We start from the raw sequence: 14,716 nt of genomic DNA, 5'->3' as shown, positions 1-14,716 counted from the left end.
TCCTGGCACTCGCTCTGTAGACCAGGCTGGCCTCGAACTCACAGAGATCCACCTGCCTCTGCCTCCCGAGTGCTGGGATTAAAGGGACAAAGGGAGTTCCAGGACAGCAGGAGCTGTTACACAGAGAAACCCTGTCTTGAAAAAAAAGAAGAAAAAGAAAAAGAAAAAAAAAAGGGTGGAGGCAGGAAGATCGTTCAAGGTCATCCTTGGCTATATAGAGAGGCAGCCTGGGCTACACAAGACCTAGTTTCAAAAAGAAAAAAAAAAGAATAGTTACACCAGAATACTAGGTAAGAGGAAAGAATGTTTTTTGTTTGTTTGTTTGTTTGTTTTGTTTTTTTGAGACAGGGTTTCTCTGTGTAGCTTTGGAGACTATCCTGGCACTCGCTCTGGAGACCAGGCTAGCCTTGAACTCACAGAGATCTGCCTGGGATTAAAGACGTGCACCACCAATGCCCAGCAAGAATGTTTTATTTTCTTGTTTGTTAGACTTTATGAACCTTGGAAATCAAGAACCACCTTGACCGGCAATATGGGAGCTGAACCCGGAACCTTAAGTCTCTTTTGGGTCAGATCTTGTGATTGTTCCCAGGCTGATCTCAAACCACGGCACTTACGAGGTCTTCCCACCTTAGCCTCCTGAACAAGACCCTTGTGAGGCTGGAGAAGCCTATACATTCTTTTGAAAACCAGCCTGTGGTTCCCTCAACGAGCGGGGACTTTTCTTTGGAGAATAAGGCATGGCTTTAGCTCTCTTTTCTTCAAAACCCAGGCCACCATGCCAGTGAAGAAAATGGTACCCGTTGGAGTCATCAAAACATAGCCTGTAGCAAGGGAACTAGAAATCCTCCCCGTGAAGGGGCTCCATGACCTCACCATGGAATTCTGCACCCAGTGGTCTAGTGAATCCCATCACCCCGGTGAGATACAGGATGCAGAAACAGTCTACAGCATCTGCCTTATTTCCAACTATCATGGGCATGAACAAGCTGCTGAAAAATACAACAGGCCGAGGTCGGCTAACTGTGGGAGGGAGGAGTCATCCCATCCGTGAACCAGTAGAGCAAAGTGCACTGAACTCCAGCAGGTCAGTCAGTACCCCATGTTCCGCTCCTGTGCTCCTGTAGACTGCTCTGGGTCAGCGGCCTCAAGTGCTCCCGGAAGTGGGTAATCCAATCAAACAGTTGTTTTCAGCTGCTTCCCCATATGGCTTGTTTAAATTTGAGAATATACTTATTGCATCTTAATGTGAAGCTGTATTAATTCCTTTTTTTTTTTTTTAAATGCTGTGACAAAGCAGCCAACTTACGATTTATTTCGAGAGGATACAGTCAATCATGGCAGGGAAACCATGGTGGGAGTGTGAAATGGCTGGTCATACTGAATCCATTCAAGGAAGCCCAGAAAAAGAAATGATCAGCTTCCTTCTTTTATGTTTAAAATTCAGTCTGGGAAGCCAGTGCACAGAGAGGGTGCATTGCATTGTATTGCAGCATGGCCACATGGATTCCGTGGATTCCTGGGCTGTCTTCTCTACTCAGTTAGATCTAATACCTTTATAGACACAACCAGAGGCATATCTCCCAGGTGACTGCAGCCAAGCTAACACAGAAGATTAACCCCCACAGGGGGATTAAGCATAGGCATATAGAAACAGCATATCCTGCTGAGCTAAGGCAGAGACCAGGATAGTAGTCTCCACCATGACAAAGCAGATGCAATGTTATTTACCCACTGGAAGAAGGGGGCAGCTAAGTGGATTTTTCCAGTACAGAAAAAGGCAGCCTGCAGAAGGACTAGGGGAAGCATGGGTGCCTGGCCTCCCTCAGCAGGAGGGCTTTGCTGAGGCAATGTGTAACACAGGCCCAGGGGGCACGTTTGTGGGTTTGGGTACCATTGCAAACCACCCTAGGATGTTGTGTGATAGCATTTAGCCACAGGCAAATGGCCTAACCTCCTCTAGTCTGCTTCCTCAATCTAGAACACAAGCAGGGTGGTTGTACAGGTAAAATGACCCAGTTCATGTGACAGAACTCTGCAGGACACCTGGTGGTGTGGACTACACCGTGCCTGTTGCTGTTTGACAAAGTTCCAGTATTTCAACATTGCAGACCACACTTCTCCAGCACCTTTTACTTTTCATTTTTAATGATTCTCAATATTAATGCCTTTCCCTTTGGGAAATTTTGTACATGCTTTGGCAAAGGGTGAAAATGTGTGCAGTGGTGGCTGGAGAGATGACTCAGAGGTTAAGAGCATTGACTGCTCTTCCAGAGGACCAGGGTTCAATTCCCAGCACGAACACGGCAGCTCACAACTGTCTGTAATTCCAAGATCTGACATCCTCACACAGGCATATATGCATAGCAAACACCAATGCAAAAAAAAAAAAATTGTACGATGGTAGCCTCTCTAAACAAAATAATTCTTTGGCAAAAAATCCCTGCCACCATGGAACCAGGAATTCCATTGTGCCCTCCTAATTACGCCAAGACCAGGAAAGTTAAGAGATTTACTAGACATACCTGATCCCAAGGATGAAATGCCTACAGTTCAGATCCAGAGCCCGAGGCTGTTAAAGCAAGAGTTCAGTTAATAAACACGGAGAAATCAGAATGGTGCAGTACAATGGGAAGAGTAAAGGTATCAGGACCTTCCCTTTTAGGAGAGTTATGCCGGGAACAGGCTATATAGTAAGAGTAAGAAGCTGTAATACAGTGTCTCTCCATTCCCTGGGTGGGAGTGGGGGGGGGGGGCTTGAGGAAAGCTCCTGCTTGATAAAGCAGTCGTTCTTATCTCTAGCAAGAGGAACTCATGGCCCTTTCACTGACATGTGACTAGTGGCTACCGTTAAGGTCAAGGCTAGCATCCTCATCTCCTCATCTCCAGCCACATGTCAGCTCCCATGTCTCCAGTTTAATCCCACGTGCAGCATGGAAAGTGTAATCTTTTCTCAAGTAAAGGTTGCTGGCAGCCATCCCAATTCACTGGCAGATTGGATGTGGTGTCCCTGTCCCCGATTCCACATCCTCTTTGGGACCCCCACCCCTACCCTGCAAGCAGGTCTTTGGCAACCTGGCATCAACATGCACCCAACTCTTAGCTGGTCTAAGTAGGCACTGCTGTGGAGCTCAGCCTCCAGGCTCAGAGCTTTAAACTGATGATCTGAATGAGTCCCTGTGGTGGTTAAATGAGAACAGTCCCCATAGGCTCATATATTTGAATGCTTGGTCCCACATGGCATAAATGCCCTTGGTAAACATGATTTCTCTGTGGGCTAGCTCTGTATTTAGGTATTAAGGGGTGGCAATGGTGTGTGTGGTGAGGCTCTCAGGGCACAACACTGAGTGTTTGAGAGAAAAAAGTGTTTTGTGTGGGATAATTCTGTCAACTTGACACAGGCTAGAGTCATCAGTGCAGGGAAACTCAACTCAGATCGTGTTTCCATAAAAATCAGGCTGTGGGCAGGCCCATAGGACATTTTCTTAATTAGTGATTTATGGGGGTGAGCCCAACCCATGGTAGGTGGGGCCACCCTTGGCTAGTGGTCTTGGTTCTGTAAGAAAGTAGACTGAACAAGCCAGTAGCCAGCACTCCCCATGGCCTCTGTGCCAGCTCCTGCCTCCAGGTTCCTGCCCTGACTTTTTTCAATGATGAAAAGCATTTGAAAACATTGCCCACACTTTTAATCCCAGCACTCTGCAGGTGGACCTCTGTGGGCCAGCCAGGGCTACAGTGTGAGTCCTTCTTTAAAAAAAGAAAAGCAGCCGGGCGTTGGTGGCTCACGCCTTTAGTCCCAGCACTCGGGAGGCAGAGGCAGGTGGATCTCTGTCAGTTTGAGACCAGCCTGGTCTACAAGAGCTAGTTCTAGGACAGCCTCCAAAGCCACAGAGAAACCCTGTCTCACTCAAAAAAAAAAAAAAAAAAAAGCACTGTGATGACTTCACTCTTCTCCACCCCTCCCTTCGAGATTTACAGCTTGCCTGCCCCATTTCTTCTCTTAAACGCTAATAGAATGTTCTCCAGCTTATAAAACAAACAAACAAACAAAACCCCAAAAACCAAAAAACAGGGAAGGAAGTAAAGAGTGTTTTCAGCAGTTTTATTATTTGCAACCTCGTGGCCCCCAGTACAAAGTTAAAGTGTTTAGTCCGTGCTGTGGTTGTCTCTGTCACACACACCCTCTGTGGCTCCCAGACGTATTCAGCATTACTTGCGCCAACGCTGTAGCTCTTGGGACAAACAGACAAATATGAGAACCTGGAAGGCCATGTTTTACTGGTTGTTTCTATCTTTGCTTTTTAAATATTTTTGTTTCATAAACTTGAAATCTTCTTGGGCCTAAGAACATCCTGCTTCCATCTTCAGGAATGAAAAGTAAATATGTCCAAGTCAGGTGCATAACCCCAGCAGCACTCCAGGGGCAGAGGAAGGACAAGATGAGGCTGGGCTACAGTGAGACCCCGTCTCAACACTAAAATGTCATGTCCACCATGACTACTACCAACCTTGGGGGCCAAATGACCCTTTGGCTTGGTTCAGCTGGGAGCAAGCCTCACCTCGAGAGACAGGATTGTTTGGGCTTCTCATTTGTATTGAGATCCCATATTTTACCAATATCCCAATGCCTGATACAAGAGCTGGTGTCTATGACAGGACACTCAGCCTGCAGAGGTGTGCTGCAGGCCCACTCCGAGTCACCTGACCTTCCGAGAGCCAATACATCGAGTTTTCATCTGAAATAGCCTAGGTTCCTACCACCTCTTAAATTAAGGGAAAACACTAAATTTTTTTTTTTTTTTGGTAGTCTATGAACTGAGATTTTGCTTTCTAAACATTAAAAATAGATTCATTAAATAAGTGTTTGGCCTGCATGTATGTATGTATGTGCACTACATGTGTGCCTGGTGCCTGCAGAAGTGAGAAGAGGGTGTTGGATTCCCCGGAACTGAACTTATGAATGTTTGTGAGCTGCCACGTGGGTGCTGGGAACTGAACCCGGATCCTCTGTAAGAGCGACAAGTGTTCCTAACCACTGAACCATCTCTCTAGCTCCAGATCCGTTTTTTCATACCCTTTAAACCTCCTGCTCTAAAAGGCAGAAAGCCCTTCTATTCCACTGTGAAAAAAGATTTGCAGGCACCTCCCCCTAGCAGGGAACAGTTTAAAGCAGGAAAAACAAACAAACCAGAGGCCTCTGGCCCACCACCAATATCACTAATGGGCAGCAAGCGCAGTCATGTAAATCTAAGCCAAATCTTGCAGACCTTTAACGGAGCCCCAGAGACAGCTCACCCACCAGGGCTCCTGTGTACTATTACCAGATCCCAAAGGGAGGTGACGAGTTGCTTGCACTACCAATTAGGACGGCTTACTCAGATGCTTGAAGCTCCAGTTACAGCACAGGATGAAGTAGCCGGCGAAGAGCATCGTGAGGCCCCCGACACCGCTCTTCTTTATGGTGGTGTTGCACTTGACCCAGCCTACGCAGAGAGAGGCCGACCATGTGGTTAGGGGCTGGGGTGTGGCCCAGTATGTGCACACTATTCAGGTCAGCCCCCGCCGTGGGCGGCGAGGCTAAGCTATGGAGGGCCTGAGGAAATTCTAATCCAGTGTTCCCACACTGGGAGCCGGGTTAGCCTCTGGAGCGATGCAGAGGTGACTATGACATTGCCTTGGCTGATCACTGTGGGGAGGGAGGGTTGGGGACAGGTGGCAGGGGTGTGTTTTAGGAAGTGAGCGCTCCACGATAAATGGGAGCTGCTGTTCTGTTAGCTTTGGGGTTCTGAGTGACACCCAACTCTGAAATGGAAACAGAGAATGACAACCACTGCTTTCTCTTCTTGGTTAAACAGCCCACAGCGGAGAAACTCCTCCACAGGCCTGGAGCCAGCAAGAGGACCCACCAGTCAGTAACAGCGGCCTCACCTTTGTGCGCAGCTCCCAAGAGCCTCATTAGAGGGATGCTGGAAGTTGTAAGCGCCAGGGGTTCCGAACTCCTGCTATCAGCCGAACTTCGTCCCCACCAAGGAACTACGGTTCCAAACAGAAGTCACTGTGACAGTCAGCCTAGCATCACCCCTTCCCACCATGCAGCCAGCCACACGTCCTCATGGCTGGATCTTAGGAAAAGCACACCACGGCAGCTGGATCAATGGGCACCTTACTGGGCGGCCGTTAAACTACACAAGGAAGTAAAATCCACCTCGGGACAAAGCTCTGACTGACAGAGACCTTGTACCATGATAAATGCATCGCCTGCCTGCTCTGTGTGCACGTGTCTGGTTAAGCCACATTTTATCATCTGCTGAGATTTTAGCAAGAAGTAGGACTTTCTACTAGAGGCTGAGTACCCTGAAATGTGTGGACCAAAGAGTTTAGATTTTGGCCTAAAAATAATTTTGGGCCATTTACATATGTATAATGAGCTATCTTAGGCCCCACACCCAGAACCAAATATGGAATTTCTCTGTTCTCTGCTCCCCTACCTGACTGGTGACTGAGCCCAGGATCTTACACATGCTAAAAATGAGTGTCAAAATGTCCTCTACCACCAAGCTGCATCCACAGCCCCAAAATTCATCTTTGTTTCTGATGAATTTGTCAGATGACCTGTCATATTCTGAAGACTTTTTTAAAAGTATGCCTGTTTTGACTGTGACTCACCATGTGGGATTAGGCTTGGGGCCATCTCCTCCCCAGGATGGAAGACACCCATGTTGGTATTCAAGATGCTGTTGCTTTGGAGCACCATGGATTTGAGCTTAGGGACAGTCAACACACACTAGACATACCTACTGCCTGTCACAGTCATCTTTATGTCTGTTCTCTGACCCCACTGCCATGTCTAGGTTGAACCTTCCTATTTACACTGACAAACAAGTAACAGGTAGAACCAGAAATGAAGGTACGTGTTACTTTTTCATGTTTTTCTCTGTGTTCAAGCCAGACAGTGATCTCCACTGGCCATAGTTTTCTGGTCTTGTTTTGGCTTGTCAAGACAAAGGATAAATTAGATAGATGGGGTTAGCAGGTGTAGTGAAGGCTGTTGTGAAATAAAAATGCTCAAATGATCATATTACATAACAATGGGAAACAACTCAGTCAGGGCCGGGACGGAGGGCTCAGTGGTTAAGAGCACTCGCTACTGAAGAGGACTCGGTTTTGGCTTCCCAGTGCCCACGTGGTGGCTTATATTCATTTTGAACTGTGGTTCCTGGGGATCGGACACCTTCTTCTGGCTTCCAGGGGCAACTGCATACATGTGGTACTCATAGCACACACACATATACATTACCCAACATATACATTAAAAAAAAAAATCAAAACCCAAAAAATCATGTTGGCATCCAAGGAATCACTCTGCATATTTGTGCAAGGTCAGAGTCTCTCTCTCTCTCTCTCTCTCTCTCTCTCTCTCTCTCTCTCTTCCAAGACAGGGTTTCTCTGTATAGCTTTGGAGCCTGTCCTGGCACTCGCTCTGGAGACCAGGCTGGCCTCAAACTCACAGAGATCCTCCTGCCTCTGTCTCCCGAATGCTGGGATTAAAGGCGTGCGCCACCAACGCCTGGCAAGGTCAGAGTCTCTTAAAACCAAACAAGAAAAAGAAAATCATGGGGCTGGAGAGATGGCGGCAGTGGTAAAGAATGCACACTGCTCTTCTGGGTTCAGTTCCCAGCACCCACATCTAGCAGCTCACAACCACCTGTAACTCCAGCTCCAGGGGATCTGATGCTCTCTTCTGGCCTCCACAGGCACTAAACTCATGTGCACATTTTATCCCAATACCTATACATACTTGAATATAAAACAGAAACAAAAAAGGTCAAATCCCCAGCACTCAGGAGGCAGAGGCAGGTGGATCTCTGTGAGTTCGAGACCAGCCTGGTCTACAAGAGCTAGTTCCAGGACAGGCTCCAAAGCCACAGAGAAACCCTGTCTCGAAACCTGCCCGCCCCCCCAAAAGTCAAATCATCAAGCCTGGAGATGTAGCTCAACTAAAAACACAAGGTATAAACTCTAGAAAACTGCCAGTGTTGGGACATGGTTTCAGTGGTGCTGGGAACTGTGTGGTACCATGACTCTGTTTTTCTCTAGTTGGCCAAGCTGGGTTCACCTCAGGTACAGGGTCAGGGGAACTTACACAAAGAAATTGAGCTGTGGCCATGGACGGAGTGCAGAGAACACAGTCACTATATCCACAGGCCTTTCTTTTCTACCTGCCACCGAAGGACACAACTCTTATTCCTTACAGCCTTTCCCATGATTTCTTTCCTTCAAGACTGTGTAGCCCTGGCTATCCTGGAACTCCTTCTGTAGACCAGGCTGGCCTTGAACTCAGAGATCTATGTCTTCTGTGTCCAAGTTCCTGGGGTTAAAGGGTGCACCACCATGCTCTCGGCTTACCCAATGAATTTCTAACCCCTAGGTCTCTTCCCAGTAAGAAACTCAGCAGCTGTCGGGATCAGCAGCTGCCCCACTCTAAGCCTCAACTCTCAATGGAGGAGAAGGGAGAAGGAACACTAACTACAACCGACTCTGGACGGAGTTCTCTTTGGTCAATTAAGTCAAGTGTGGGGTAAACTTGAGAATCTGCTAACTGAATGAAAACGAGTAACTCTCACCCCTATTTCAAAGGCACAGAGCATTCTGGAGGGGTGAGCCTGCTTACCTTTTGAGACACTTGCACCCTGGGAAGTGGCAGGAAGAGGCATCTGAGCCACTGAGTTCCAATGCTGAGGCCCACTTGGCAACACTCCTAGACCAACGTAACCAGGATAGAGTTCGGGAAACCACTCCAGTCCCAGGGATCTGGGAGCAGCACCCGAGTCAGCAGCAGCAGCAACATGACTGATGAAAGAGCTTTTAGACACGGAATGCGGAGCTGAATAAGAGGGTATGTGGTACCCTGCCTGGGCCGCATGGGGTTGGTGGGAAGACGTGGGATCCAGAATGTCCCTCTTGCTTCCCACTAATAGTGTTACGGCAGGGGCTTGACTCTGGCCATAGAATTGGGCTCTGTCTTCTGGAGGAAGCTTCACAGCCAGAGAGGTGAGGTGCTGACGCCCTGACTCTGGTATAGAGAGCAGCTTACTCAAAGTTTCCTCTGGTGGAGCAAGGGCTGCCTGTGTTTTTGCCTTTGGGGGTGAAATGGGGTCCTTAGCACCATGGTGCAGGCAAGCCCGTTCCGGTACTTCTGTGGCAGACTTGCTGTTCTTAGGGTTTCCCTTGGTCTGACACAACTCTACTCCGAGGCCGAGTTCCTGGTGCTCTCTGACTTGGGCTTTACCCAGTGGAGCGGTGTAAAGGCCCAAGAGGAGTGATTTGGACTTTGCCCGAGTCTCAGCACTACCAGGGTCAAGAGGGACTCCTGACAGGTGGTCTCCATCACCGGAACTACTCTCCCTGATCAACATTGAGGGTTTTCCTCCCTGGACCCCATGGCTGTCATTCTTTGGAGAATGACAATCACTAGCAGGTACGTCTAGTAATTTTGCCAGAAATTTCTGTCTTTGGGGATCAACTGTATCCAGTTTCAGACTTGCAGAAGTGGCTGGTTTAGCATGATGCTGAGCTGAGGGATATTTTTTACCTTGATTAGATAAAACTGGTTCCATTGAGCCAACCAGTAAAGATGCTTTGGTCTCTGAGGGATGACGTGGACTTCCCTGGGATCCAGTCACATCTCTGGCAAGTTCTCTCTCGGGAGAGCTGGTATCCAATGCTTGAGACAGAGGGGCCGTGCCTCTCTGCAGAACCACCTTTATCTTGGCTTGTCTCAATGCTTGGAAGGAGGGCTGATTTTGATCGTTGGCTTCTCCTCCTGCCTCTGCTGTACCCGCTCTTTCCAAGACACCTGCCGGCAGTGGAGAGGTGGCAGCCGTCCATTCTGGTCTGCCCTCTTCTGATTTCGCATTTCTTTTTGCACTCTCCATCTCTGGCTCTTTCCTTTCAGCTTTGGTTATGTCTCCGGTAGGCCCTGTCTCTTTTTTAGCATGTGAAAGTGTAGCTGGCTTGGACTGATAAACTTTTTGATCAGCAGATACCGGAGTTCCTCTCATCTTACAGTGTGGCAAGTGGGATTTTAATCGCTTAAATGGCTTCTTACAGTAAGGACACACCTCCATCCTGGGACCAGCATCACCCATCCTCTTTCTGGAGAGACAATGAATACAGAGCAATCATTTTATGGATTTTAACTTTTTATTTTCTTTGCCTTTCTTAAGATAGGCTCTTGTGTGTAGCCCAGGCTAGCCTCAAATTCACCATGCAGACTGGTCTACATAGACCCAAGATAGCCAGAGTTACATAATGAGACCATCTCAAAAAACCCAACAAGCCCACCCCAAACAGTAACCACCACCACCACAAAACAAAACCAAAATATTTAAGTCTAATAAATTAATGCTTAGCCAAGGGAAAGATATTAAAAATGTCAGCCAGAATTCAGTTTTGTTATTTATGTTAAGTGGAGGTTACATGAATGTAATGAAATTGTTTAAAAAGCCTTAAACATTAAGAGGGGAGCTACTTAGGGTTTTTAAGAGCAGTTAAGTGTTGCGGGATATCTGATCACACTGTGTGAAGATGTCTGTTTTACTTCACCTGCCTAAGACACCTTCTGATTGGTTTAATAAAGAGCTGAATAGCTAGACAGGAGAGGGCAGGTGTGACTTCTGGGGAGAGAGAGGAACTGGGGGGAGGTGGGATGAATCTGAGGTGGGAGATTTCCTAGCAAGAAACTGGGGAAGTTGGGGGTACATTACTGAAGAGAGGTAACAAGCCATGGGGCAGAACATAGATTAGAAACTGGTTAATTTAAGGTATATGAGCTAGTTGAGAACAAGCGCAAGCTAAGGCTAAGCTCTCACAATTACTTAGAAGTCTCTGTGTCATTATCTGGGAGCTGGTAATACAAAGAGAAAACCTTTATAGTTAAGAGCACCTATTGCACTGCTACTGCAGAGGACCCGGGTTCTGTTCCCAGCACCTGCACCAGGCAGCTCATAACTGAATGGAAAAAATAAAAAAGGAAGGATATGGCTGCTCCTAGGTATGGTGAACAAAGAAAGTTTATGGTAGATAAAAGGGAGAGCATAACCAGGGGCAGAGACATCTGGGAGGGCCCCTGAGCTGGGCCAGCGGTAGGGAGAGAGCAGAGGCGGGAGAGTAAAGGATAGAAGGAAGTGCCTGGTGACCACAAAGGCTGGGTTATACAGGGAAGGGTGGTCCAGCCCCTGAGTTCAGGTAGGGGAAGGGATATCGCACTGGGCCATACCCAGTAACAGGTAGGGACTGAGAGATGCTGGGAGAACCTGGCAGACAGGTCCACTTTGATATGTTAAATAGGCACCTTACTTAGCCATTTGTCCTGGGTTTGAGACCTAACAGTAGCTACCTGTAACTCTAGTTTTAGGGGAATCTGGTGTCCTCTGACCTGCTGGGGCACTGTGTGCACATAGTATAAATAAACTCACATAAACAAATTCATGCAGGCACATTTATATACACTTAGTAAAAAGATAAAAGTAACCCGGGCGGTGGTGGCGCAGGCCTTTAATCCCAGCACTAGAGAGATAGAGACATGAGGATCTATGTGAGTTTGAGGCCAGTCTGGTCTACGAAGCGAGTTCCAGGATAGGCGCCAAAGCTATAGAGAAACTCTGTCTCGGAAAAACAAGCAAACAAAAGACAACAAAACAAAACACCAAGTGAGTATTCTTCCCTTAAAGCCTCTCCCTCAAAGGAATTTCACTTTTCTGGAACCTGTCCAGAAGGACAACATTTATGCAGGGTGCAAGAACTGGTTAGAACAGTTCTAGAGTTACATAAACAAGATTCACTGGGTGAGGACTCAGGAGAACTCTCTTATCAGCTGAGGCCGTGGCTCAGTTGGTAGAGTGCTTGCCTAGAAAGCTTGAAGCCCTGGGTTCCATTCCCAGCACTGTAAACCCTGATGCTGCAGTGGAGAGAGAGCCATAATCCCAGCACTTAGAAGTAGAGATAGGACAACTACGTCATCCCCAGTTAGTGATAGACTGGGATTCATGAGATCTCTGAAATAAAAAAAAAGGGGGGGGGAATAACTCAGGAGACATCAATCTCTGCTAATAGTAATATCAGCAATACATACAGATGTAAATGTAACCATGTACAGAAGGACACGACCCCCACTTTCTTTGTTTTTGTTTTGTTTTGTTTACTTTTTTTTTTTTTTCAAGACAGGGTTTCTCTGTGTAGCCCTGGAACTCCCTCTGTAGACCAGGCTCAGAGATCTGCTTGCCTCTGCCTCCCAAGTGCAACTACCACCTGGCCCCAATTTTTTAGTTTTAACTTGTAATACAATTGATTACCCGGTACACACAAATTTGCATAATATCAATTGCTTAGTTTGAAATTTTTTTAAAAAGATTGTATTTATTATGTATACAGTGTTCTGCCTGAATGTATGCCTTCAGGCCAGAAGAAGGCACCAGATCTCATTATAGATGGTTGTGAGCCACCATGTGGTTTCTGGGAATTGAACTCAGGACCTTTGGAAGAGCAGCCAGTGCTCTTAGCCTCTGAACCATCTCTCCAGTCTCTTAGTTTGAAATTTTTGATAAATGTATATCATATAAAAATATTTTCAAACACCAGGCAGTGATGGTACACGCGTTTAATCCCAGCACTGGGGAGGGAGAGGCAGGCAGATCTGAGCTTGAGGCCAGCTTTAGGTTCCAGGACAACCAGAACTACACAAAGAAACCCTGTCTCAAAAAACCAAAAACCAAAATAAAGCAACAAATGCCCCCTCCCCAAACAAAACAAAAAGCGCCGACTCTGAAACCATTTGCAAAATAAATATCCATGTATTAAATCAACCAGCACTTTAGACTTCATGAAATGAAAAACCAAACTGTTTTCTGTGGAGTTCACAGTGACTATTTTGGGGGGGGCAAGAGGGGGTCGAGACAGGGTTTCTCGGTGGCTTTGGAGGCTGTCCTGGAACTAGCTCTTGTAGACTAGGCTGGTTTCAAACTCACTGAGATCCATCTGCCTCTGCCTCCTGAGTGCTGGGATGCCACCACCACCTGGCCACAGTGACTATTCTGTTAGTTAAGAATACACTGACAACAGAAGTGATAGACTATTCATCTGCAAAACGCACATGACAAAGCCAATCCATGGGGTTTCCAGTTGTAACAGTACCTTTTCCTAAATTTTCATAGTATCCCACTACGTAGCCTTGTCCGCCCTGGAACTCAATAGGTAGACCAGGCCGGTCTTGAACTCACATAGATCGGCTTGCTTCTGCCTCCTAAGTACTGGTGTAAGGATTCAGGCATTATGATGGCCTGCCCCTGTCACCTGGCAGAATGAACTCGCAGTAACCTGGTCAGCCCAGGGTACCATGATTACTAGTCTACAGGCAGGTGCAAATGATCCCTTTAAAAGAAAGATCTCCGCCCACTTAGGATCTCTTTCTGTTTTCTTTTTCCCCCCTCTCCCTCTTCTCTTCTGTCGTCTCTCTCTTTACCCCCTCTTTCCCTTTCTAATAAAACTCCTCACTAAGCTCTGTCTGCCTGGCATGTTTGTCCCATCCCTCCGCCTCGGTCACCGTCGCCTGCCATGGAATCCGCTAAGATTCCCCTGGTGCTTTATCATAACAACTGGGATTAATGACATGTACTAGGATACTTGGCCCTATACCCTACATTTTAACAAGGGACCCGTTTTCCTGCCAGACTTCTTACAGTCGTCTCTCCAAGACCCTCGTGTTTGTGGATCACTGTTAATGTGTTTGGCAGAAACTTTGAACTCCAACTTCTGTGACGATCAGAACTAAGTGGAAGAGCTGATGCAAGATGTGACCAAGTACTGCATCCTATACAAATTATTGGATTATGGCCCTGGCAGATAACTGGGGATGCTTCTGAAAAGTAAAGACTTCCCCAGGTATCCCGGGCCCTGACTACACTTAATCGAAGAAGTAAAATGAAAAATGTTAAATCCGAGACAAGGCCTCAAAAATAGATAAATAAAGAAAGTAGAGCAGACTGGCTTCGAACTCGTTTCATAGTCGAGGATGACTTTGACCTTCTGCTCTTCCAGCCTCCACCTCCCAAGGGTTGGGGTGACAAGTGAGCGCCGCGCACGCCGGGCTGGGACCTCGTGATCGCCTCTGATCACGCTCGTCTCGCCACGAGCCGGCTCTGCTCCCCGCCGCTTGCCCACACCTTTCCGCCGGCCTCTTCCAGCAGGTGGGCGGGGCCGCTCGGGGTCGGGGCTGGGGCTCCGCTAGTCCATTCGCCCGATCAGCGCCCCTCGCTCGACCTACAACAAACGTCGTGGAAACCAGCCCAGCCTTTGGATACTCCACCGACCCGGCTCCGCACCTCTCGAGATGCGAAGTTCCACGCGGCGCTCGCTTCGAACTCGGAGCTCGCCGGCGCCTTCCAGACGTGGAACCTAGAACCCGTGGCCGTCCGCGTCAGCGCCTGAGGGAGCTCGCCCAGTCCTTTCTTCTCATTGCCACCTCAAGGGGACCTAACGCAGATACGGGCGTCAGCCAGTGCCCTATAATTCAATTTATCCAAATCCGGCCTGACTTTTCACGGCTTGTCCCGATTCGCTTTTGAGAAGGCGGATGCTTCGGACACCTAACAAAGGGAGGGGTCCTGGAAGTGCCCGCTCTCCTTTCCCTCTCCGGCCGCGCCTCTTCCTGTGGGCGGGG

General features: G+C 47.8%; 1 protein-coding gene across 9 annotated transcripts; it reads right to left on the bottom strand.

The window, feature by feature from the left end:
• Nucleotides 1–453: 453 nt before the first annotated feature.
• On the bottom strand, nt 454–14,518 carry C7H17orf80 (chromosome 7 C17orf80 homolog). 9 transcript variants are annotated; one of them, XM_035447417.1, is made up of 5 exons: nt 14,379–14,518; nt 8,672–10,155; nt 5,929–6,033; nt 5,376–5,483; nt 454–2,572 (listed from the first exon to the last, which is right to left on the bottom strand). In XM_035447417.1, exons 2-5 carry the CDS (start codon nt 10,146–10,148, stop codon nt 2,547–2,549), a joined length of 1,716 nt encoding a protein of 571 aa, XP_035303308.1. In that variant the 5' UTR covers nt 10,149–10,155; nt 14,379–14,518; the 3' UTR covers nt 454–2,546. The 9 variants fall into 9 exon arrangements, with proteins under 9 accessions (XP_035303308.1, XP_035303311.1, XP_035303309.1 ...); XM_035447420.1 differs by having other exon boundaries at nt 14,367–14,506; XM_035447418.1 differs by lacking the exon at nt 14,379–14,518 and adding an exon at nt 14,220–14,349.
• Nucleotides 14,519–14,716: the final 198 nt, after the last annotated feature.

The sequence above is a fragment of the Cricetulus griseus genome, chromosome 7, assembly GCF_003668045.3.
Source record: "Cricetulus griseus strain 17A/GY chromosome 7, alternate assembly CriGri-PICRH-1.0, whole genome shotgun sequence".
In the NCBI taxonomy this organism is placed as follows: domain Eukaryota; kingdom Metazoa; phylum Chordata; class Mammalia; order Rodentia; family Cricetidae; genus Cricetulus; species Cricetulus griseus.
Note: the sequence above shows the minus strand (reverse complement) of the source record. Positions and strands in the feature narration are given on the sequence as shown.